We start from the raw sequence: 26,273 nt of genomic DNA on the forward strand, positions 1-26,273 counted from the left end.
GAATCCTCGCTTGGAAGTTATTTCTGCTGTTTGAGGAAGCAACCTAAGAGTTAATAAATCTGGATTTAGACACAGCCGGCATGACACACAGTCTCTCAACAAAGATTAGCTGTAAGCTAATTGTTTCCTTTGTAACTCTGTTTGGGAGTGGTGGTGGAATAGGAGCAGCTATTGAAGATATCAACTTGAACTAGCTGAATTTGGGTTCATTTCTAATTTAGCCTGTGGAGGGATAGAATGTAAGAAAATAGTGCAGAAGGCAGTCTCACACCTGAGGAGTTGCAGCTGTGCTAATCACCAAAGATTAGGAACAGGCCTGCCCTTAATAGGCCACAGCTGTGTCCAGTAAGAAGCCGAGGGCTACAAAAGAGTGGGTTAGCTGGGTGAGGAGAGTGTTGGGGTTTGTTGGTTGTGCTGTGAAGAGAGCTGGAGTTTGTTGGCTGTGCTATGAGGAAGCAGGAGTTAGTGCTGTGAGGAGTTGCCCATGAGAAATCACCAAGAAGGTATGGGAGATTTGAAAGAAGATGAAAACATTGCCCTTGGAAGGAGGATATGGTTTAGTATTTGCCTTGTGTTTGTCCAGGGTAGGATCAAGTGATCATTTTAGATCAAGGCTTGTTAAGTGGTTCATAGAAATAAAATGAGGAAATTCTTGTCTGCTCTCTGGAGATATTTGTATAGCAAAAATCTAGTGGATGTGCACTTCCAGGAAACAACTGGAAAATGAAGACTTTTCATTACCACGTTGCATTTCATCACTAGAAATATTTGACTTAGTAGGCTAAATTTAAATGTAAATAGTTGCAGGCCCTCTGAGAAGTTAGTAATGGTGGCCCTACTCATCTGAAATTTCATTTAATGTGAAAACCAATACATAACAGATTTTAGTCTCATAAAAATCAGCTTGTCCTTTTGTGACAGCTGTGTTTGTTTTTCTGGAAAAGAATAGTAAAATTAAAAAAGGCAAAAGGAAGTATAAATAATCATTTTAGAAATAGAAGCTGTGGTGGTGATAGTAACTAGTCCCTGGTCAGATTATGTGATGAGGTGACAGTACGCAATCCATACCCCTTCCCTGGAGAGTGAGGCGCTAGAGAGGGAACCTATCCTGGTCATCTCATACCATCTATCCATAGGGCGCTGCTGTACACTTATATGTGTTAAGATAACCTCTGAGTATAGGAATGCTCTTTATCAACCTGGATATCCGCTGTCACTGGCCACTGCTACTACTGGCCAGTCATGGCTTTTAAATTTCAGTAGCAATTGTCCAGTCCTTCTGGACTGCCTCAAGATAAAAGTAATCACATTGTTGTATTATCCCCAGTTGTTTTTACTGATATGGCGTTTTTCAGAATGCGGGTTATGTCATGTTACTAAAGGGATGAATGTTGTCAAAATGATGGATCTGCAGAAATAATTTTTGTTAATATCTCAGTGGTCTAACTTAATTTCAGCTTGTTCTTTTCTATATTAAATTGCTTTGATTTAGTAAAAGTAGCTTTTGTACCTCAACTGGTAAAAAGTAATGTGTTTGTATTTTCTGTAGAAATAAAAATTGATGATGCTGCCTTTGAAATCGTATGTACAGGAAGAACTTTCATACCAGCATCTGGCATTGATCTGGTCTACTTGGTTTCAGATTGCTTTATGGTCACTAATTAATATCCTCACAGCCAACTAATGCAGCAATGTCTTTCCATCCTGAGGACTTCATTTTGAGTGGTCCTACACTGTGTAGAACAAGTAACAATTTACCAACAGAATTAAGATAATAGGACCAAATTCTTTTTTAATGCATACTCTGGGTGTAATCCCACTGATATCAATCACATTCAATTCAAATAAGTATAAGCAGAAAGTAGGCTTTTAGGTTAAAAGCATCTGAAATGGATAGGGATTTGATCTGGAAAATTAAAAATAGGGACTAATGAGTTCACCTTTTGTATAATAACTTGTTAACTTTTGCATAAAGGAAACAGTTTTATATTCATTATAGCTGGTATATATCAATATTGAAACTTGTTCTTATCTTACAGTTAATTTATTGACAGATTCTTCTCTTAATGAAGTTTAGATAGATTTTTGTTGTTGTTGTTGCTGTTGAGTCATATCTTCTAATATATTAGCATTTTTTTTGTACAGAGGCTGCCTGAAGCTACTTTGGTGCTTCTGTTTTAAGAAGCATTTCTGAATCTTGCATGATGTATTTAAAAAAAAGGAAATTTGCATTTTATGTCAGGTTATCATTTTGACAGTCTTCTAATCTACTGTGTTCCTCAGAAGTGAATAAATAGATAGAATTACAAGTTGTTGTTTATGGGAAATCATTTAATGATGTAATTACTATTAATATAGCAGCTAAAAATAATGATAAGGTAAAAAAACTCCAGTAGGAAACCTTTAAATGATATTGCAGTTTTTGTCTTTCTGAGAAGGGAAGTATCTCAAGATACTTACAGTGCAAAATCCCTTGATTTTAGTTTTTCATGGATGTTAAGTTAAATACAATTATACTTATGAACCAGCAGAATAGATTTTGTGCTGTACAGAAAATGATACAAAACGCCAGAGTAATGAAAGTTAATTATTGATCCAAATTAATGAACACATGTACTGTTAGAGTTTCAGATGAAGTACATGCTGTTGTCTGTGTTGGATGGTGAGGGCTCACAATTAGCATGCCCTGCAGCCAGTGCAAGCAGGATATGGGGATATGGGGCTCTTGCCTTACCTGGTGCTGCTGAAAGCACCAGTGTCCCTGAACAGAAAACAACTGTTTGCTGAATGGCATTATTGCTTAGACTGTTCGTTATCTTGTTCTATAAAGCATACCTAAAAATATTTCTTTAAAATGTAAGTGGACTATTATATGTGCTCAGATGGAGATATTTTATGACAGATTTATTATAAAATCAGATTTACCTAATTTCTTGCATTACCGATGCATCAGCTGAGGATTTCTGTCTCATTCAATAGTATTGAATGTCCTCTATGATATGTACAGGCCCAGAGTATGTCACACCAAATTTTGTCCACAAGATTTTATTTTTTTTTTAATAACAGTTATTGCCTGTGATACTTGTAGAAGGTACTCTAGTCCTAGAGTGTGTTTTGGAAAACAGTACCTTCTACATATATTTCTGATTCTGTCTTTTGGGGGAGGAGTGGTTTTGGTTTGGTTTTGTTTTTTCTTGTGTGGCAGCCCTTCCAATTCTTGCCTTTTGAAATTAAGTTGTGAATCCACATTTCACCTTATAGTTCAATCCTCATCAATAGCATGCATTCCAAAATACAGATAACCCCCTTGGTCCCCCCAAAAAATTTAATATCTGTGAATTTGAGGGATAGAAACAAACACATTTTCAGAGTTGCTGTTTTTGCCTATAGTTAAAGGATCAGTTGTCAGTAGTATTGTAAGACATCCTTGTAAAACTGGACTAATTGAGATCCCAAGCAGGCCAGGGCTTTCCAGATTCTCAGAAGAAATTGGAAAAGGAAGTTGTTAACTTCAAAATAGACCTGACTCAAAGAATATTGACTGGATCAGGAATGTACAGTTGCTAGCAAAGCATCTTCTCAGTGTTTGGTGTATGTATTTCTCCTTTCTTGTAGATTTTGATTTTATATATGAATAAAATATTTCCTGTAGTACAAAAGAGAAGGCGAAGTTCATCAGGTATGACCCTGTGGGGTTTTTTTTATCCAATGGTCAAGAAGTTGACTCTCTTTTTTTAAATCAAAACCAGCATTTTAGTAAATGTAAGCTTTCCATTGCCTTCCACTCCTGCCAGATTGGGTCTTGGAGTTCAGTGCTGAGGTGGAGCTGATCGTGGGAGTAAAGTGTCAAGTGCCTTAGCAGGGATTGAATTCAGGAAAAAAACAAATTTAAGAGCAATTTGCAGCTCTTTTTCAGAAGTACACGGGAGTTGGCAACTAAATTATCTGTTCTGTGAAAATTATTTCAACTTACTGGAGTGTTTGAGCTATGTGCCAAGAAATCCAGGTAGTGTCAAGTGCTGCTTTCAACTGCAAATAATTATATGTGACTTCTGTAATACATTCAGTTAAAATAATTTTTTAAAAAAATTAGATTTGTTACAATGAAATATAAAAATTACCGTGAGGGAAGAAATAAGTCTGTTTAAAAGAAATCTATTTTGCTATTTTTTAATGTATCTTGGGAATCAGAATGGGATGTCTTTTAGTTTCTGGCAAATAGAAACTCTCCTAAATTAAATTGGTAAAAGCATTGGTTGTACTGCCACAGCAAATCTGAAGACATTATGGACAAAACTTGCAAAAAGAGATTCTTGTGATTGGAACAGATAAAATGCAGTATTTATATGCTTAAGAAATAGTAAAAATAAGTTTTTTGCCATTCGGTTATTGGTGACTAGAATAAAGCCCCCTCTGTTTATGTGAATGGCTAACATTAACTCCACTGCAGTCAGTGGAGGAGCCACATTCCATGTCTCCCCTAAGCGACTGCAGAAGCATCTGACAGAAGGGCTTGAAGAAGTTCTCTGCACTGGGCTACAAAATTTCCATGTCGTTTCTCCTGGAGACATTTGTTCAGAATTCCCGATGTTACTGTAGCAGAGACAATAAGAAAGGAGCTGTGCAGCTTATGTCCTGTCTTGATTTTTTATCTGGCTGGTACCAGAATAAGCTGTTAGAAATGTGAATGTGTGTTCCTTATTCCAAGGTTTCTTGTTCTTTTCTGAACTATTAAAGATACTTCTGTTTGTACGCATTGCAGTGAACTTAATGGATTTGCTTCAGTAACAAAACATTCTAATTTTGAGGGAGTACTTCCCATTGGGAATATTGTGGTAGTTTTATTATTTTTGAGAGCATGTATGAGTTCTCCAAAGCATTGTTCACGTGCACTCTGTGGACCAATATTCCCCTGGAATCTCAGCTTGGGCTGTTCCAGTCACAGATTTGGTGGTCACAGAGCATTTCCAACTAAATGTGGTTGGAAGTCACACATGAGGGATCCAGAGGCTTTTCTGGGATTTGCCTGACCTGAGGCAGCAATTTTTCAGTTGATTCACATTTTTCTTTCTTAAAAGAGGGATCATTCCTTAAGAATGTTGAACTTTGGAGGGGGAGCATTTCCATGTGGAACTGTGGATGAAGTATATGGTACAACAATTAAGAGAGGCCAATCCTGAAATTCTAATTCCTAAGAGGATTGACTCAAAGCCTTATATCACCTTTCCAATGTTTTGACTTGGTCTTTCAGAGGGCTCATAGTCCAGTAAGAGAAAGCCTTGAAGTTAGAGGGAAGACACCCTATTTTAATCTTTTTTTTAAAAAACTTTTCTTCTATTCTCTTTTGGAGAATCTTGTTTATTAACTCTGGAAGAAATAAACTCCATATCAGTTTAGATGGAATGCTCCACCACAATGCTGTAAGCCTTACTGGATATATACGATAAAGTTGAGACTGAATTTGTACTCTTTGCTACTGGGTGTGATGGTTTTCTGTTTCTTTGGAAAAATACTGCAATTCAGTAGTGCTAGTCCCATAAGTTCTGAATTTGTTTGGAGCTCCTGAAACCTTCCCTGTTTTCAACTTTTATTATAAAACCCAGTTAAAATCGGTCTAATTACTTAATTTCTACCGTGATGCTGTTAGTGCTAGGTGTTGTAATTGGTTGCTTTCCTGACTGGATTATCTGTCTTTGTGGCATGGGGTGACAGGCTCTTACATAGGCTCATGTTTGCAACCTGAAAAGATGCCCTGTTACCTATAAGCCATATCTTGGCATTTACATGAAACCCATCCGTTTCTAGTGGACTATCCTGGTTTTGTTTCATTTGGCTTTGGTTTTGTTTGTTTGGTTGGTTTTTTGTTTGGTTGTTGTTAGATCTAAGTTATATCCCATTCCTTCAGAATAGATCTCCTGAAGAGATGCCATCATGCCAAAAGCCAACACATTCCTGAGGCATCTTCAGTGACATCTCTGGGATGTCTCTGTTCAAGCATTTTGTACATTTTTCCCTTATGGAGGTTATCTACTGTTTTCCTCCCCTGGCCATGCCTCTATTGTGCCTTTGGTGCAACATCTGGGCACGATGCATCCTTATAGTAAAGAGTTTTAGAATCAGTGTCTTCCTACAACTGCCAGGTAAACTTGAACTGCTCAGATACTACTTGGAGTCAGTCACTGTGGGAACAAGATGTGGAAATCAAATATTCACAGAATAAAAGAGAAGGTTGTTTAGTAGTAAAGGAAAATTATTTGAAATGTACTTTGTGTAGGCAGGCTTGCAACTAGCCCTCCTTCATTCTTTGTCCAAAAAGATTGGGATTTAGAAATGGAAGGGTGAAGTACATTTTACATTATCCAGTACTTGTTGCTGTGGCAACATAGATGCATAATTTTAAAGGCAAGCATTTTTTAGCCTTTGGGGTAGATAGCATTTAGTGTCTTTTTCCTACTTCAGATTGAGAAACAGGATTTGTGTTTCGTCAAATTTTTATAACTAGCATGCATTTTCTTGAAATACTATTTGTGTTATGTTTGTAAAATGTATAATAATTTATAAATTAGTAAAAAGAGCAATTTCCAATTGCTCTGGCATGCCTTAAAAATGAAAGGTTTGCTATTACAACAAAAATTATAATCTGTGTTACAAGAGCTTTGGTAAATAGTTTAATGCACTGGGAATTCCTGACAACAGATAGATGAAGACCTGCCACTTTAAAAACTCCCTTGCCTTTACTGCCTTCTAACTCCAGTAGTCAAAAGCTTTTAAGCTTTAAGTGCTCTGTCATATTTGTGGGCTTTTATAGCAAAGAGTAGAGCAGACAGCAGTGATGATGGAAAACAATGGTAGGTAGACTTAAAATACTATAAAGCATAGAGACAATTTATGTAATGCCTGGAATTGAAACCTTTTTGAATGAAATGATCAGCCATATGTGCCACCCTTATGGACCCTGTAAGAAGAAGAAAAGAAATGTACCCTATTGCTAACTGTGCATGAAATTGCAGTGTTAGAAGATATTGACCAGATGTTTCAATCTCAACAAATAGCTTGTTATGTGACTGAGTGAAAATCTCTCTGCTGCTTTGATCACATACACCTTAAAGGAAGAAGTAATTTAATAGAGGTTGTCCAAGTTCATCATTGTCAATAAACTTTGACTTGACCTTTGCCATCTGTTTTTGATACTGTTGCTGATAGAAGCTGATAGGCAGCTGTTTACAGTTTGTGCTATGTGAATTCTGTGCTGCCGGACAATGAAAGAAGTCTCACCACTTGTGGATTTTATGCTGTCCTTTTCTGAGTGTGGGTGTATTCATTGAGACTGCACATCATTTAGCAGGGGAGTGTGGCTGACATATGCATGGGTTTTGAAAAGGAAGTTTTGTTTTTCTGTTACAGATATGCAAAATCATACATGAAATATCCTAAAAATGTCACTTTTCACCAGCATCAGCTGCACTTGTAGAATAGTACCTAAATACATATACAATGTTCTACACTGGAGAATTTTAAGGTATTTTTAAATTGCTTATCAGTTTTTAAAATTTATTTGAAATGCTATTTCTTTACAAGTAGAGTAGGCTGAGGCATTTTTAACAGTACCTTACAGTTGCCCAGTGAGCCTGTCTTACTGTATCAGGGTATAGTGTTCCATTTTCATGTTTTTTATATCCTTTTATTCACATCTGAACACCACTGCTTCTGACCAGAGAGGAACAAGACTTTATGTTGTGCTTTATTTGCCACTTTTCATTCTTTCACACCCAGTCTTCAAGAAGGAAGTTGGTATATTTTGATTTCTTTTACTGATAAAGATACTCTTAATCCTTACTTCATGCACAGCTTTGCAATATTGGTGATTTTTTAAATAAATAGGTGTATACACTGAAACAACTGCAGAAGAGTCCCAAGTAAATCTGGAATTCTTTCTGTTGTGATACCCTTCAAGTAGCTGTCATCTGAGACAGTGATGAAGAACTGGTGTGACCAGCCCTGTTCTGTAGGTCTGTCATCTTTTACCTGGTTTTGGGAAGGGAATGCACAGAGTTTGAGGACAGGGAGTGACACATCAGATCAGGCAGTGGGGCAGTGGTTGGTGACTCAGGTTCTGCCCTTCAAATGGGAATAGGACACAAGGCCAGCTGTGTCTTAGCTGTGTGCCTTGTAAGGCCTTGCAGAAGACAATCTGCCTTTGGCCTCAGATAACATAAATTAACCTTCAGAAGAGAGGCTACAGCACTTCAGGTATTTGAGGCAGAACTGTAACATTATAAATACAGCATAAGAGTGTGATGGAGTAGGGTATATTGGACTTAAGTGTTATTTAAAGAGAGCAGTAAATGTGCTTTTGGCCACATTGAAACTTTGGGATATGGCTACTACATGTTTAATTACAGAAAACATCCTTGTATTTCTTTATACAGCAAGAAGCTTGCAAGCTAGGCTAAAAATTAAACAGTGAACAAGCAGATGAAGAGCAATGATGAATAGGAAATGGAATACAGAAGAATAGCAGCACTGAAAATAGTTATTTGGATTATTGAAATTTTTTTAGAGGCTGTTTGTTAAATTTGTTTGTCAGTGTAGAAATGAATGATGTTCTGGTCCTGAATGATTAATATTTTGATAGGCATGTTAATTTGAAAAGCTGTAGCAAAAGGCTCTTGTGGCACCATGTTAAAACTAATAGATGTTCCTGTGCAGGGATTTGTATCACACATGTTGAGCCAAATGCTGAAAAGATTTAGATATTGGTCTCATTGCAAGGCTTTAAATAGTCATTTCCTTAAAAAAAATGTTATCACTTTTATGTAATTTGACTGGAAGTTGCTTTAGGGTGTTGTCATGCATTTTAGCAATATCACTTGCTCATGCAAGTTTTGGCAGCTTCAGCTAATGGTGGAAGAATTACTGTACAGGACATGGGGTCCTTTTCACAAGCCTGCTTTTATAAAGATAAGTTTATTTTTTCCTTTCCCATTTTTTTTTTCTTATATGGCCACTATGTGATAATAGCTGTCACAATGTTTAAAAATCCATCAATGAAAGTTAGAGAAAGGAAGAAAATGGCAAAGATATTGGAACAAACTGTAGTAACTCATCTGTCTTCCAGGGTCTTACTGCTGTCATCTCGTAACAGTGATTCTGGAGTTAGGTGTACTGGGTTTGCTTGGGATGAAGTTAATTTTTCATAGCCCATATGCTTCTGTGGTTTGGGTTGGTCACCAAAACAGTGTTATTTAACACAGCAATGTTTTAGCTATTGCTGAACAGTGCTTGCACAGCATCAAGGCCTTCTCTGTTTTTTTCATTCTGTTGCCCCCAGCAAGTAGACTGTGTAGAGGGAAAGAAGTTCTGAAGGGACACAGTCAGGACAGCTGACCAAGGAGATAATCCAGGCCACATAGAATATGGCCAGCAATAAAACTGGAAGGGAGGGGTGTTTTTCCAAGTGGCCATGGGCTCAGACAGTGCCTGGACATCAATCTGCTGATGGAAGGTAGTGAGTGAATGTCTTTGCATCATTTCTTCTTGAGCCTTGTGTTTTTTTCTCACTGTTGCACTTCTCATTCTTTCCTTTATCCCTCCAAGAGGGAGGATGAAGACAGTTGCTGGGTGGAGGCTTAGCTGCTGGCTGTGGTTACCCTGCTATGGTAGGGATGTTAAATGAATGTGAGATTAAATGTGCAATGGTAACAGACTACTGCATTCTTTTTGAGCCCTAGGTGAATCATATCATACACAACAAATAAGTGAGCTCTCTTGGAATAGTGACGCTTTCTTTTTTTAGTATTGTTTTGCATATTATCAGGCTTCTGAGTTTTTAAGATATATTATTTGATTTTTGATCCCATGTGTTCTCATTTTATATAGCCAACTAAAATGAGTCGTGATTTAATTTTGTTTAACATCTAAAATATTTCTAAAAGTATTTCAAAGGGGTTTTAATGGACAGGAATTGAATGGACTGTATATATATTGGTGGTTGAACATCACAGGGACACAATTGGTGAGGGGCACAACAGACAGGTAAAACTTTTTGAAAAATATATGGACTCATTCTAAAATCTAGAATATAAAAATAAGTGATACTCCATTCCTGTTTTGATTTACACTTCATTAGTAGTTGCTCACATTGTTTAGTTTAGATTTTAGCAGGCATGTTAAATCTTAGCTAATTTTAGGTCCTTGGAGTCCTCTCCTCTGTGAACTGCAATTTAAAATAAGATCAGATGTGACAGGTCATGCAGAGAAGAGTCCAACTTCAAATAACGTACTTCAGATGCACTTCAGATGTCTGCATTCAGTGTTAATGAGTTTTGAAGATCCTTCACTGTGAAGGGGCATAATGCTTCCTGTTGTGTTGTCAGTTCCTAGGCATTTGGGATTCAAGTCCACAGCTGAAAACTCCAATGTGCAGAGAAGGTATGTCAGTCTAAGCAAAGCTTTGGATGCTTTGGCATTGTTAGTTTAAGACGACTGACAGATGTGGAAATGCACTACTAGCTGCCACTTAAAAAATTAATTCAGGAGCTCAGGCAGAGAACAATGTGGTTGCGAGTGTCTTCATCAGCCTCCTTGTTCCAGTTATCAGTGTGGTCCAGTTAATGGTGGCACTTGAAGCAAAGCAGAGAGTTCGAGTAAAATGAAATAATTTCTAAGGGATGTTTGTTATAGACAGAAGGCTATAAAGCTGCTCTAGGATTCATCTGGAGGATGTTTCTTTTTTAAGTCTTATGGTAGTGTGTACTGAGACCTGGCAGAGGAAAACTCTCCTTTAGCAAGGAAAGTGTCTTTGCAACTGAAGACAGTGAGGTAAATTAGTAGGGTCCTCCAAGCATGGCATTCTCAAGATAAATAGCATAAGCCTGGGAAATTCAAAGTTAAGGACTTTCCCTCTCTCTAATTGTATAAGGCCACTGATTTTCTTTCACATAATATGAATGGGCTTTTTCTTTTTTTTTTTTGGGGGGGGGGGGGAGCATTGTGGAGGGATATTGGTTGTCAAAAGGCAGCACTGAGTATCCAATCAAAGTCAAGTCACTTCTAGTGTTAGAAGTGCTTCTAGGAGTGCTTCTGTAACTCAGAAGAAAGGAGAAAGGTTGTTTCCAAAAGCCATTTTCTAATCAGACAAAAGTGGGAAATAGGTGTACTACATCTTCGAGTCTGAGGAAGTGAAAGAGTGGGACATAGTTCACTCCAGGCAGTCTCACAAAGTCACAACTCTTCAGAAGCTTTTCTTGTTACCAAGTTTTCTTGGCATCTCAACATCTTGCAAGAAAAGATGGTGCTGTTCTCTGCAATTACCACCCACTCCCTGGAACACAAAGGTTCTTACACTTCTCTGATAGCTAAAGCTTGCCAGAGAGTTCATCTTCTTCAACTCTGATCATCAAAAATCACATGAACAGATAGTCCTGCTACTGTGAACCCAAGTTAACCTCATGAAAATAAGGAGAGAAGTATTTTGTCACCCTCTAGTGTGTCTTGGAGCAGCCAGGGTGCTGGCTTCTTTTGCAAGTACTGGGCTCGGTATTTGATGGTAAGAAATAATGTGTCTGTAGGGATATTAGATTAACCTAATGTTAGATTATGCTTATTTTGAAATCAGCTGAATTTTAAGACAGGTTTGTGCTAAAGGCAAGGCATGAATATAAAAAAATAATTGAAATTAAAGTTTTCTTTGCATTCATCAGAGTGCATACAACAAAAATGTGAGGAAAATGCAATCTGTTTAACTCAAGAGAAGTCTGAAAGGTGTTCTATTTCCTGTGCTCCTTTCTCTGTCACAGATGTTTATGCTAACTGAGAAGGTCAGGACCTGTCCTTGTGTGTACCTGATGTCCAAACCGTATTGACAGAAGAAGACTTTAGAGCAGAGAAACACATTAGATTTCATAAACCACTCTTTGAGTTTCCTTTGTGGTATCCCACTCCTGAGACTGTCGTGTTCTTTCATGATAAGTTCCTACTTTTGACACTTCTGTCTTTGGTCCATTAGCAGCCTCAAATTCCCTTGGGCGCTGGTGAGGATTTGTGGTGTGGCCAGGTGCCAACCTCTCCTGACCAGACTGTCAATACAGTTTGTTAGTAACTGCCTCTCTGCCTAGCCAAACCCTGGATAATTAACTCATTATGCTGATTCCCGCTGAGCTGGGTCATTTTCTGTTTCTGTTGAGAGTCTTTTTCATTCAATTAAATCTTCTATTTCACATAAATCTATGAAACTAATTTTCAGTCTCTATAACCATATACCTGGCATTAATGTGTGCCGTTTGTTATTGGCCTGCATATGATACTGGCTGTAAGGCTGCATGGCTGCTTCACAATGATAAACATCTCCTGATGACTGACTCCCATTCCCATTTAGAATGTTTCAGCCAAAGAGTCACTAGTAACAACAGTGCCCAGAGAAGCCTGTTTTTTCATATCAGGTTATTCAAACTTAAAATCAAGTTCTGGGTCAAATTAAAAAAGAAATCCCCAAGTGCCTGCCTTGAAGAATCTCTCTTGTTTTTTTCACATGAATGCAAAAGATGCCTGCTATGGCTCATTCCACAAGGTGCAACTTCAGTGGTGTACCACAGAGATGCTTCTATCATTCAGTTTCATTAAGTCTGTAATGTGATGTCTGCTTTTGCTGTAGCTAATATGTAGCCTTTTAGCTGAGGAGAGGAGGATCAGCTTGGGCGAGTTCTGCAGCTGACAGCGCCTCACTGCTGTTATTGTGGGAATAAGAGCAGATGATTCAAAGGACTGTTGGTAACTGGAGATCTGTGATGAGAGAGTCTCTGCAGAAACACTGCTGAACTGCTTTCCCATCTTCCTTAGTGTTGCTTAACAAATGAAGATAATACCTATACAGTGGGAGTATCCTCTCACTAAATAATACCTGTATTTTAAATAATCATGAGTATGAGTAGAGCTCCTGATGGAAGAAGTAGTCTGCACCACATGCAGAGATTCATCTCAGGAAAGTCTGGATTGTGATTTTAATTCTTAGATATAAATTGACTTAAATTTAAAATCAGGATTGTGATAGCTTATATACGGCATGTATCACATCTGGATTCAAACTGAGCTGGTGCCAATAGCCAAGACTTGAATGGGAATTCTTTTTTTCAGAGATCTATGTGAAATATTAGTTATTACTGCTATAAATGTTGTCAGACTTATATATAAAGTAACATCATATGATAAAGTGTTGAAGCCTAAAGTGCAGTTTGAAGTCTTATGTTTTTTGAAGATATTTTTGGGTTTGATTCTTTGATAAATGTTGTTCATAGTGATCTCTATTAATTCTTGTTATTTGTGACAGTAAAGCATGCTTGCATGGGGCACAAACCTTCAGGTACTTCTCTTCTCACCCGTGTGGATATTTGTTCCATATTTGCTTACATTTGGTCACAGCAGTTTTTATCTTTTTAAATTATCTGTTCCACTTAATCATACCTCCAAATATAAAGGATTATTGTTCCTGAGACATCCTAAATGAGCACTGTGCAAATGCATATTATGTATGTGCAAAGGTGTGTCAAATACAAGGATATAATTGATATCCTTGTATGAAATGTATTAACTCTCTTATTAGGGGTTTTCTTAATTTATGTTAGAGTGGTATGGAATGGATAAGCAGAGCATATGTATTTCGTGAATGAGAGATTTAATGCTGCCATTAGATGATAAAATCTTTTTTTCTCCTTAAACTTTATTCAAGATTGCTGTAAGAAAGAGACCTGGCAACTTTTGTCCACCATTGTCTTATTAATAAAAACTTTACATGACTAAATATTTTATTCTCTCTTGCTCTTTCCTCTGGAGCTGGTAGTAATAAAGATGTGACTAAGTATGTATTTGCAACTTAGTTACTTGACCTTTCTACAACCCACAGCTACCACTAATGCTGCTTTGTAATGGAGACATTATCATTTATTTAAATCTTGATTAGGAAACAATTATAAGTAGGGTTTTAGTATAGCAGAAAATTGCTGTAGCCTTTAATTCATACTATAGATTGAGTGGATAAGCTTGCTGACTGTAATTAGAATGAATTATAATGACTTCAGTTGGCTGACTCACCACCAGCAGAGTAGGGCCTATGATTGTTTCTTCACATTTATTTTTTTGATTCGCTCTTGATTTCACATTGCTGATAAATGCTGGCTTTCAACTTAGCACAAAATGGAGTTATGTTTACAGCTGAATGATGCATTTTTTATTAATAGAAGGAAAACTTTATGAAATAACCTGGCACCTTAGCAATATTGTGCATCTACTCTCTTTCTTTACAATTCAAGTGACAGAGCTGCTCTTAGTAAAGTTGGAGATGAGATACTTTCATGTGTGGTTTAACAGTGTAAGGAGGGAGCATCTCCTTTTTGCATGCAACTAAATGGTAGGCAAAATGATTTTTTTCAGTACCACTTAGCTTTTATATATATTATAAATGTTGCATAATGTTGCTTATGTTTCTCAAATGTCTTGTTTCTCTTATGTGCTATCCGTTTTTATTTATTTATTTTGTTTGTTTGGAGGGATTTTGTGGACTATTTTTTTCCTTTTTTCTTTTGTATTTTCTACAATTTTTCTTTGAAGATACTGTGTGTTGCTTGATTAAATGTAAGTGTAGAAGCAACTCCTTTGAGCAAGGGAACTTCTTTTTGTATACCTTGTAAAAACATACTAATATACTTTATTTATCATGAGCTACATTTATTTAGGCTTTACATTAGGTGTTACAGGCTCTGTGGGATCATTAAGGGTAAATTTTGTTTTCTTTGCTGCCCTTTCCTCTTTTGATTTACAAGATGTTTTTTACTTCAGGCATACAAGTGTTCTTTAAGTCAAAATGTAGGCACAGAGTTAAATATGGTGAGTGGAGAGAAAAAATTGAAAAAATAATATACCAGATATGTTAACTTTGCTTTGTGGTTTGTTGTTTTTTTTTCTTCTGCCAATCTGCAGTGGATGATTCAGAAACCTCACAAAGCTGCAACTTTCTTCGGGTGCATTGGCAAAGATAAATTTGGAGAGATCTTGAAGAAGAAGGCTGAGGAAGCTCATGTGGATGCCCATTATTATGAGCAGAGTGAAGAGCCAACAGGAACCTGTGCTGCCTGCATCACTAGTGATAACAGGTCAGGGGCTTTTGATATCTTCTGAAGGTACAAATGCAGTTGGCATAGTGAATATAGCCTAATTTGCTTGGAGTATCCAGCCTTGAAAAATTGTGATTTGAATGATAAAGTGTTAGCACTGGTTTGAGACAACACAGGACTGCCTGGGCCATAGTTTGCGGCTGGGCAGTATTAATATACTTTCAGAGAATAGCAGTTGTATTGTGGCCAGAAAGTGTGAGATAATAATGTACTACCTCTTCCTGAACTTGATAGCTTCCACTTGCTCTGGAGAGAGAAAATATGTGGGAGACAGCAGTTGGTTAACAAGTATGTTTATGCAGCCTATGTGCAAGCTGATTGGTACATAAGATTTATAATTGATTTGCAAGTGAGGAATATACCTCAAGTGATGCTGAGTTTAGCTATATGCTGATAGCTGTCAGCATATAGCCAGATTGAAAGGGTTAATTTAATTTTATACAGAAAAAAAGAAAAAAGCTTTTTGTTTTGCTATTGCACTTTTTGAGAAATTCTTCTAGTACCTATAATTCTGTTTGTCTACATTTTAAGAATTTCTTCTGAATTTCTTTCATGTTTTCATTTGTTACTTTTTTGCTATTAATTTTTCTTGAGCATGTCTCTTTGCTTTATTCTTTCACCCTCTACTCAGAACTCTTGAACTTCTTCGCTGATTACCTTCTGACAATTCGTTTAGAGATTTCAAAGCAGCCAATCAGGTTAGCCTTAATTTTGAGACGTTACTGGCACACATCAACCCTCCCTGATCTCTGACATATTTAAATTTTCTGATACTACATACTGAATCAATTATGAAAATTTTATCAGTTACCCTGAAGATTATTTTCTTTTTGGCTCAGAATAAGATGAAAATATCTGTCATTATCCTTTTTGGTTTCCTCTGTGGCTTTCAATGCCATTGGTCCTGAGGACCTGCTCTTTTCCTTTCAAAGCACTATCAGGAGTTAGTAGAATTTATTAAGGTGAGATAGCAGTTCCCTAATTAAAGTCCACACCATAATTCCAGAGAAGTTGGTGAATGTTCTGGGTAGAGTTAGAAAAGGTGGTAGGCAGCAACGTGAATTGAAATGAAGTCAGAGGAGGAAGTGTTTTCTATATAAGATATAGAACTCTAGAACAGTTTTAATTAGAGCAGGCATCTGAGACACCTTCCTGCAGAAGGCAGGACCAGCTTCAAAGGTAGATCAGGTTTTTCATGGCCATGTCCAGCTGGGTTTTGAATATCACAAAGGATAGAGGTTGTACAAGCTCTCTGGGCAAACTGTTCAAATGTTTGATCACACTTCATGGGAGAAATTATTTTGATGGTACTCAGTTGCAGTATTCCTTCTTTCAGCTTGTGTCTGTTCTTTCTTGTGTTCAAGAATAGTGTGGCTCCATCTCCTCTGTAAACTTTCATTAGATATTTGAAGAAAGCTGGAAGGTCTCCCCTTAGGTACCTGTTCTTAAGGTTCACCCAAAGCCTTTCTGCATTTAAGTGTTCCAGCCTCCTAATAATATTGATGGCCCACTGGTGGACTCACTGCTGTGTGTTAGTGTCTTGTAATGGAAAAGTCAAAGCTGGACACAGAACTCCAGATAAGGTGTGGAGACAGAGGTTCTCCTCCATTCTGGATCTGTAACTTCCTTTGTCCTCTTGTCTGCATGTTTGGTCATATACACTGAATGTGATTTACCTTCTCTGTGTCATGCACTGCTGACTCGTGTTCCAAGCCTGGTTCACCAGCATCTCCAAGTGCTTCTCTGAAAAACTGTGTAGTACCCTGTCAACATTCAGCCTATATTGTTGTGTGTAATTACGTGACTTTGCATTTACCTTCAAGTTTTCTGCCAGCCCAATTCTTCAGGCTGTTGAAGATCCACTGAATGACAGACAGCCTGTCCTCCAGCTTATCAACCTGTCCCTCCCAATTTAATGTTGTACATAACGTCTTACTCTCTGGAATGAATGCACATACTCTGTGGAGGAAGGAAGTTCATTCATCTTCATCTGGAGTTTTGACACTAATTATGTCTACAGACTTCCCCTTCATCTCTAAGATCCATGTTCACTTTTTGAAAGAGAAGAAAAGCAATAAAGATGTTTTTGCTCTGTGATTCTCTCTGCCTTCAGTCATATAGTGTCTGTGTATACGTGCTGCAGCAATCACCATTTTCTAGATAACATGATGGGAAACTGAAGTCAAGACTGTCAATAGGCACACAGTATGAATTAAAAAAAAAACACATGCATCTCAATGGAATTTAAAAGTTTAGGTAAATTTGTTCATAAGAAGGTCTGCAAATACTTCTTTGACTTAATAAGCAGTATTTTTGGTTTGCTAACATAAACCACTCGTTTTTCTTAATATCAAATATTTGTACTAGACAGTGGCTTGATCTCAGTCGATGCTTAAGAGAGGCAGGGAGTTCATGCTCCTTGGGAGAAGAAAAGCTTCAGCTGATGATTGCTGCTGAAGGCTTTATTGTGTAATTGTCCTGTGAGAGCAAGTTTATCCTTAGTCTTTAATTACCCTCTGATTGTTTTTTGGTTTTTAGCATTGTCTATATTGGTAAGAATCACTTCAACTTTGTCCCATTTGATAACACTATTTATTGGTCAATCTCTTGTCTTAGCTCAGATATGTGCTAACTTCCTTCTTCAGCTCTCTTGTCTCTTTTGGAGCACCTGACTAGTAGCACTCCTGGTTTTCCTGGGAAGTGGCTGTATATATTTATGTTCCAGATGCCCTGATATAAATGTTTCTTGCTTCTGCTAACTCTAGCTTTTTGCAGGAAAGGGTTCTGATCTGATATGTGATTACCATCCTGAATACTCTAGTTTAGCAATACTAATATGCTTTGTTTTCTCAGAGCTTTTCAAGAAAATCCTAACACATGATTAAACTCTAAAGTAATACCTACACTCTGTCATAGTCTATGACTTTGATTTGTGCCTTCTGCTTAGAAATAACCACATGCACAATGTCTCCATTAAGCTGTTTCAATTGAAGCACTCTGGCTGTCTCCAATTACTGTATTTCATTGAAAAATATCTACCTAGTCTGTGCTCCACATGTTGAACTGAGTGCTGTCAGACTTACAGTTTTAATTTGGAAAAGTTCACTGCTTTGTCGTCAGTGTAGCAATCTTTTATTACCCATATGTGCAGAGCATCTCTACAGTTGGATGTAGCCACACAGAGCTAGGTTTACAGTTTCAGGGGCTTGTGGTAAGTGAAAGGAAACATCTAGAAAGTCTTTGCTCAGTTTTCTGGAACAGAATTGCTTTTCACTTAGCAACATACATAGACAGACAAGATTTCTTTTTTTTTTTTTTTTCCTAACTATGTCCTTGATGGATATTAGGGTTTGCCAAAACTGAAAGATTTAATTTGCTTTAAAGTTTGATTTACAGAAAATTACCACAGTTATGCACATGTCATTCTTGGATTCACTTGGTTCTCCACTGGATTTCTTGTCATTGAAATGGTGATACTCATGAAGAATGAAACTTGTTGCTCTGTTACTTATAACGCTGCAGAGGCTTGGTGTATTTGTTCATAAATTTTTCTCTTTTTTTTTCTTTTTTCTCTATTCTAAATGTGCATTAGTTTTCATTGCATTTAGATTTTAGAATTAAAGAGATAACTCCCAAATCTACTCATGAGATGCTCATGGGACACAGAACAGTAATTTTGATATATTCAGATAAAGTTGGTCTAACTTCATTGTCATTTTGTATACATGATCTGTTTAACTGACAAGGATTGTCAGTGATGAGTACTTCAGGAAGTTTACTAGGAGAGCTGCTTGCACTGTTCATAAAAGTTTTCTTTTGGTCTTTTGTTTGTTTTTCATTAAGTAACGACTGTCTCGCTTATTTACCTCCTTACACCTGGACATGGTAGTGGGCCTGGAGGCAGAAGGGCAGAAGCATACCTTGGTGAGAGCAGATGAGCACTTTGCTCCCACCTGGAGCTGTCTCTGGATTGTAGTAGCACTTGTACAGAAGAGGATGATGTATATAGCATCAGTTGCATGCACCTTGAGAAGGCCAAAGTTTTCAATAGCCAAATGTTATATCTGTAATTACACATTATTATCTGGCTAATGCATTTAAATATCACAAAATAGTGATGTGTTAATGTTAAAAGGGCATCCACTGACTATTACATTTTGAAAATTATATTTAAAGCTCTGTATGCTAGCATGGAAATAATCTGTTTCCCAATGCCCTTTCTCTAAAATACTGCACGTTATTAAACATTCTGGTAATACAACTGCATAGAAGAATTTGGTCGTGGTAGCCAGAGTGGAGAGGTAGAGGTCTTGCTATGACCTCTTTTTAGGAGTATGTGTGTAAGTTTTGTGTGTTTCATAAGGCTGAATGCAGTGGGTGAAGAAGATGATTTAAAATACAATGAATCTTGCATGTAACAGAGGCAATGTGATACAAGTATTTTTGTTCTTGGTAATGGAAGTTGTGTCCCACAGCTTGTGTTATAACTTGTTAGGAAAGAAGGAAGTACAAATGAGTTTTTGGTAGTGTTCCAGTAATCCACAGCTAAGCCAAAGTTTTTTTTATCGTCATCTAAAAGTAGGAACCTGACCCTTTTTTATTTGCTAAAGGAAAATGTGAACCTAATGGGGAGGAAAAACCCCCAAAACAAGCCCCTTTTTAAATAATATAACTATTCATTGGAAAATTAAAATGGCAAGACTTGCATATCCATCAAACTTTTGCTTCTAGTGCGGGAAAATAGTTCTCAGAAGATAAACTGGACTAACTATTTTTCTTTAGGTGTTAGGTGCTAGAGAAGTTTTAATGAAAATGTGCAGATGCTGAAGCATACGGAGGGAATTGATCACAGAATGAAACCAAGGTTGATTCAAAGCCAACAAAGGTGCCTTCAGAAGAATACAATAGTGATAGGTTACCTAAACTATGTAGTTGGATTCAAGATACATTATTTAATGAAAGATTTAATGTATATTTAGTCTATTATTTAAATATATTATTTACTTTTCATGAAATGGTCAAATAAAGTGTATGTGGCTAGTGGTGCTCTTTGTTAATTGCTTTTATGTTCTGTAGGATCTTTGTGAAATTGTGTTCATTTTGAGAAATTGGCAGTAGTGTTGTTTACAGAAGGTCTAATACTGGTTCTTTAATCACTTTCAGGTCTCTTGTAGCTAACCTTGCTGCTGCTAATTGCTATAAGAAGGAAAAGCATCTTGATTTGGAGAAGAACTGGAAGTTGGTGGAAAAGGCCAAAGTTTATTACATAGCAGTAAGTTCAGCCCCTTTCAAATTGCTGAAGTTTGTATTACAGTATCCTGAAGTTTAAGCAGTGAGTATGTCTGTTGTATGTGGTTTTGAATGATTTTATAGGAAGACAGGGAAAGAAAATGACTGCTTCAATTTCAGCATAGTTTGATTTCTTCAAAATCAGATGTATAAATGCAGAAGTATGTTTCAGTTGCATGTTGACTTAAATTGATGGGAAAAATCATAAGAACTAAACATATTTTCAGGGCTTTTGTAGTAATGCATCAAATTTACATTTCACATTTTCTAGTAAATCGTTGTGAAGGATGCACAAATTATGTAGAAAAACACTATTAGCATAATTATTCACTGCAAACAGTTTGAGCTTATTTGTGTGAACAATCTTAATTGCTATTTATTCCATAGTAATTACTGTGGCACCTTATAACTCAATATTTCAGAAACAATGATTTTGACAAATCTCTTAAATGTGGGTGGAGGGGCAAACTGATTTTAATGATTAAATCTTGCTTTTGGAATAAAGGGGGGTTTGAGGATGGGGCACTGGTAAATTCACAATTAGTATTCTTTTTTTATCATCTAGAATGAATCAAGCCAGATAAATGTATTTGTGTAGATTATGTCTTGCCTAAATAGCAGTGATGAATTTATTTTCTCCTTGCTCTCAAATGGATGACTGGTCAAAATTAACCAACATAGAACACCTATGACAGATTAAAACCTCATAACATGCGTGTAATATATGGATTCTGTATGACAACTGTTTCCATTCTGCTACCTGAGCTATATGGGAACAGCTGGCAAGAAGTGTAAAAAATTGATTATCCAAGAGGAACAAGTTCATTGAAAATACAGTTACTTCTTTTAGGTAGTGTTAATGTCTCTTACAGGCAGTTAGTGTGCACTGCTGTAGGCTTTACATGGTTGTTATCGATTCCTGTGTATGGCCAAGACTGCCCCTTTATAAGTGTCAAAAAATACTTACAACCTTCTCAGTGTACAAAGAAAATACGTCCCGCTGTTCTGCCCATGTGTTTGTGCTGTGGTTAAAATATGTGTAGGTGTATTAACTACTAATTTTTTATTGCTGGTTATTTCACATGTTCCGAGTTCTTTATTTTCCAAATGCCGTGCTTGGGAATTACTGCTGTTGGCTGAAAACTTTTGGAAGACTAAGAGTATAGTTTAAATAAAGAAGAACAACAAATATTCCCAAAAGTTTTACTGCATGAAGTTTGGGTTTTTTTTTTTTAATTTTCCCATGCCTGTATATCATTCCCAATGAAGCTTCCAATATACAATTTGGAAACATTTAACTTAGTGGAGATGCTTCAGGAAAACTGAAACATTACATGAGGTGCTAAACAGATTTGTACTTTTTAAGATAAAACCTTCCTCTTATTTCAGTTCTGAAGTCACTCTTGTGTGTTCAGTCAGTTTGATCACTTAAATTTTGACTAGGTGATCCACTACACTGATTCTTGTATTTATTAAAAACTTTTTTTCCCTGATGCCAATTCTACAACATCCAGACTTTGTCTGGGAGACAGAGAATTATTGTACTAAACTGAAAATAAACCCCAAGATAAGCAAGTGATAATGGATAAAAAAATTAAATTGAACTGCTGATAAATGGTATTATATAATTACAATATGAAATTCAGATGGTGATTGCAGGAGATGTTTTGCGTGAAGAACCTTTTTCACATGTATAGCAAAAGCACTCAAGGATGGGGTCACTCAGATTTCTAGGACAGTATTATCACTTCAGATTACGGATTGCATATGTAACTTCACTGAAGGTGAGGAGACAGTGTAGAACCATCCATGGTTCTTCATACTACAGCGTGCTCATGCCCTTTTCTTTCATTTAGCTTCTTTTCTTGTGGGTTTTTAGTGATTACCAGATTAAACAAAACCATATAGTGAGCAGTTACCACTCCTGAGGTAGAGGGTAGCTCTGAGTCATTAATTTGTCTGCTGTTGTCTGTCTTCACTTCAGTCTTGTTACCTTCCTTGACTTTGCACTGTGCATATGTTGCTTTTCATTTCCTTCCTTCTATCCAACTGTCACCTATTTCTGGGATTGCATTAGAGTGTATGTCAGTGACAGATACTTATTCTGGGAATCCATGTCCTGAGATTATCAAACAATCTATTTTCTTGGCAGAACTGGGCAGTTGTTGCTTTAGGACAGGTCTCTGATATCCTGTGGTCATCTGTATGTGCTTCCTAGAACAGATAATAAGCTTTTCAATGCAGCATTCAGCAGAATGACCCTCATGTGAAACTTAGCTCTGAAATCTGATCAATTCACAGAGGGAGGAGTAGGTACAAAGGAAAAGATAGTGAAGCCCTGACAGAACCCTTAAAAACAACTTCTGTTACCATGAATGAACACAATACATTTATTTTAGCCATCCGGTAATCAGATCCAGCAGACAAGTTATAGAAAGGGTAGCAGAGAATAGGACCTAGTAAATCACAGATAGAAGCAAAATACAGAGGCTGCCCCAGCTTTCTCAAAGATGGTAAACTTTGAAGGTGTATTTTAATTCTTTAAAATTACTCTATTTTGAATCATTTAAGATAGGCTACATGTACTGTCAAACTCTATGCAATTTCTTTCCCTTCTCCAGACATAATTCCTATACTTGTGGTAAATTATACCATTGACATAATATCTTCCAGTCTGTCATATTCATTTCACTGTGCATCAGCTAGCTGTGCTGCTGGTGTCTGATTAGAATTCACTGTGAGGAATTTGATTTGGTTCCTACTGAGGCTAGAAGATGTCTCTTCCTCAGACATTTCCTTTATTTCAGGATAAGTTCAGAGTCATGATAGCACTAAACACTGTCGTTCAGTCTCTGGAGCTGTGAGTGGGACACAACATGAAACTAATTGTAAATTTAGGGGAGGAACAGGCAAGTTAATATTTTTTCTTTTTTTTCTTTTATTTTTCCTTTTGCTTTTTTTTTAATGTTCTGTGAGTTTGTGCTTGCTGTCAGGGCTTGCATTTTAGAAATCATAAGTGTCAGAGTTGCATCTCACAAACTTGGGTGATAAGACTCCATATTTGTGCACCTTGTCTTATTTTAAGAGGCATCTGTGGGAGTTGCTGGTGTTCAGTTTCTTTAACATTGTACACAAACATTTTAACATTATTAACGCAACTTACAGTGTATAGCTGGTAATTTTCATATTTTACAAAGGCCTGAAATGCAAAGATCAGTGGTTTTGGTTAAAAAAAAATCTGTTGATAAGAGTTACTTAGAAGAGCAGAAAAAAATTGAGAAGAATTTTAGTCAATTGACTCCAATGGGTATGTCTCTGTTACTGTATGTAAGTAAGAAATTTTGCATTTGTTCTTCCATAATGGGAAGAAAAAAAAAAGGAGAAAATGCTTTCCTTCATTAAAAGCTACACTTAACCTTGTGAAATCTTAACTGTATCAATTAATCCATAGGCTTGCTCATACAGACAACTGAATTTAAACTTTGTCCCTGTACATGAACATGTTTGTTTACAAGTGTGGTGGCTTCCCAGGTATGTGCTTTCTCCTGCTCCAGTTAGCCATCCTTATTTCAGCCAGTTATTTAGTTTTACTCAGTTTGTCCTTTGGTCCAACACCTGCATTTGTTCAGTGTTTGCAGTTGTTGATTATGAGGTGGAAGAAACACTGGCATTTGATGCTCATGTTTTCTTGGTGCTGAAGTAATGTGTTTCTTCTTGAAAGTTCCTTCTGCGCTTCAGTTGGGGTTTTTTTGTTTAGTTTCTTTTTCTTTCCCAAGAACTTTACTGAGTATCTGAAATGGCAGTATTGGGAACACAACTGCAGTCAATCTGTGGTAATGTGAGTCTTAGCTTAGAATGGATCATTAAAAGAGCTTCCAAAACCCAAAAAAAATCTTTGTTATTTTGCTGTTGTTATTTCATAATCTGTAGAAGTTTCAACTGTTTTCTTCTCCTACTTCTGCATAGCAAATACTTGAAGTTTCTCAGTGATGATGCCCTTCATACCACATTAAGTATAAAATTTTTTAATGCTGCTTGGATTTGTTAGCCCACAGTTGAGCTACGTTCAGCACCTTCAGCATCTTCTGTGCTTTCAAAGCTAATATCAAGTGTAGTTTATTTTGATGATAATGACAGTTCTGATAAAGACCAGGAATTCTGAGCTTAGGCCAAGTTTCCAGGAGGGAATGTCATTTATTACAGCAAATCTTAATGAACCCAATACACCACACGTATCTGCTGGAGAAGTTTTTAAAACTCCAACCACCCTGGTCTGTTTCAACAAACACTGGTATTTTTATATTTATTTTCTTTTAATGCCCAAGTGCATGTCTAAGCAGGGAGATACTGTGGTAGTGTAGTGGGCTTGATGGAGGAATGGTCTGGTTTCAACATGAGTCTGTCAAAACATAAGCTTGATGTCAGCAATGAGTAGCAAAGTTTAAATAACATTCTACAGTATTTTACATGGAGTTTGGCTATTCTACTTGAGAAAAAATGCTGATTATTACAACAATGTAAGTATAAATGAAATTTCTTTTGTGCTGTCTCTTCCTTTTAGAGGCATATTCAGTGAATGCATTTTTATTGTAATTTACTGCTATGATGAGTATGATAACTTACAATAGATTTTGATAGGCTTTTTCCTTTGAGATGTGCTAGGTCTGTGTGTGCATCACAGGAAACAAGACACTGGCAGGAAGCAAAATATCCCTTAAAAAGGATATGTGTTTGAATAACTTCACAATAGTTTTTTTCCCATTGATAACTTTTGCCACAGTGCTCTGGCACCAGTGTGTTATGCCATTTGACATGCAAAACTGTTTCTCACAATGATGAATAGGTTTTATGGCCAGGAAACCACCATATTGAATATCTTAGCCATGGAGAAGAAAGTGCAGCTAGCAACAGTTAGTTGTGGCCTCGGATAGCGTCCTCTTACTGAAACCCACCATCCTGAGGCATTGTGTTTTCTGGAAATCTCAGCTGAAGTGGGATGCATTTATTGTGGAGAGATGGTAGACTCTGTACCTAACCAGGAAGTAAATCTGCCATTTACTGGCTTCCAAAACAAATAGAGGGAAAGAAACCTTTCTCTCTCATAAATACAGAAACCCACAGCTTTATTTCTTTGATTAAAATGCAAAATATGCTGTGTCTAAACCAGCCACATATTGGGTCATCCTGTGATATATTTAGGGAGTGCATTATGCTACCATTTCAGGTGAAACTTCTCAAGCATAAACTATTTTGTTAGTGTTTTCTCAAGTAACTTATGTGAAAAAATGAATGAGAAACTTCTTTCTTATTTTTTGTTGTGAAATTTGCTCTTCAAGATGCCATTCTTCAAAGTGAATGCTTTGTACTTTATGGAGAAAAATACGTCATCAGCTTTTAAGGAAGGTTGTACCTCCTGTTTCTGTAGAATAAAATTAAGGGCAATCTGTGTAACATTGTAAAAATATTTAGTTCTAAATGTTCACCTCTGTGTTATTAATTGTATTTTTTAAGATGAAGAACATACATATTTCTTTTTCAGTCCTTCTCCTCCTACCCCAGTAGCCTTTAAATTGCAGATATGTTTCTTCAGCACAGTAATTAGTGAAGTTCAGTCATCGCTCCTTTTATCATGTGATTTTTGTGTGGTTTTTTCGAAGAATGCCTTATTAGAACACTTACACAGCCAGTCTAGCTGCAACAGCCAGGCGGCAATAGCAGTGCCATTTTTCACAAAGAAAATGTTGAAAAGGAGCCAAATGTTTGGTGGCAGAGTCTGTTGCTAGGAAATCAAGTTCCTGAGGCGATTAATGACAAAGCAAG

The 26,273-nt window shown here is 36.8% G+C and overlaps 1 protein-coding gene across 1 annotated transcript in view; it reads left to right on the top strand.

Annotated features, from left to right (window-relative positions):
• The window catches only part of ADK (adenosine kinase), a 269,341-nt gene that overhangs the window by 106,939 nt on the left and 136,129 nt on the right, over positions 1-26,273 (top strand). Inside the window, exons 6-7 of the mRNA XM_031061789.1 lie at positions 14,971-15,143; positions 20,328-20,436. Of these exons, the coding sequence (XP_030917649.1) occupies positions 14,971-15,143; positions 20,328-20,436 (282 nt within the window). The remainder of the gene's footprint in view (positions 1-14,970; positions 15,144-20,327; positions 20,437-26,273) is intronic.

Source organism: Geospiza fortis, unplaced genomic scaffold (assembly GCF_000277835.1).
Source record: "Geospiza fortis unplaced genomic scaffold, GeoFor_1.0 scaffold130, whole genome shotgun sequence".
Taxonomy (NCBI): domain Eukaryota; kingdom Metazoa; phylum Chordata; class Aves; order Passeriformes; family Thraupidae; genus Geospiza; species Geospiza fortis.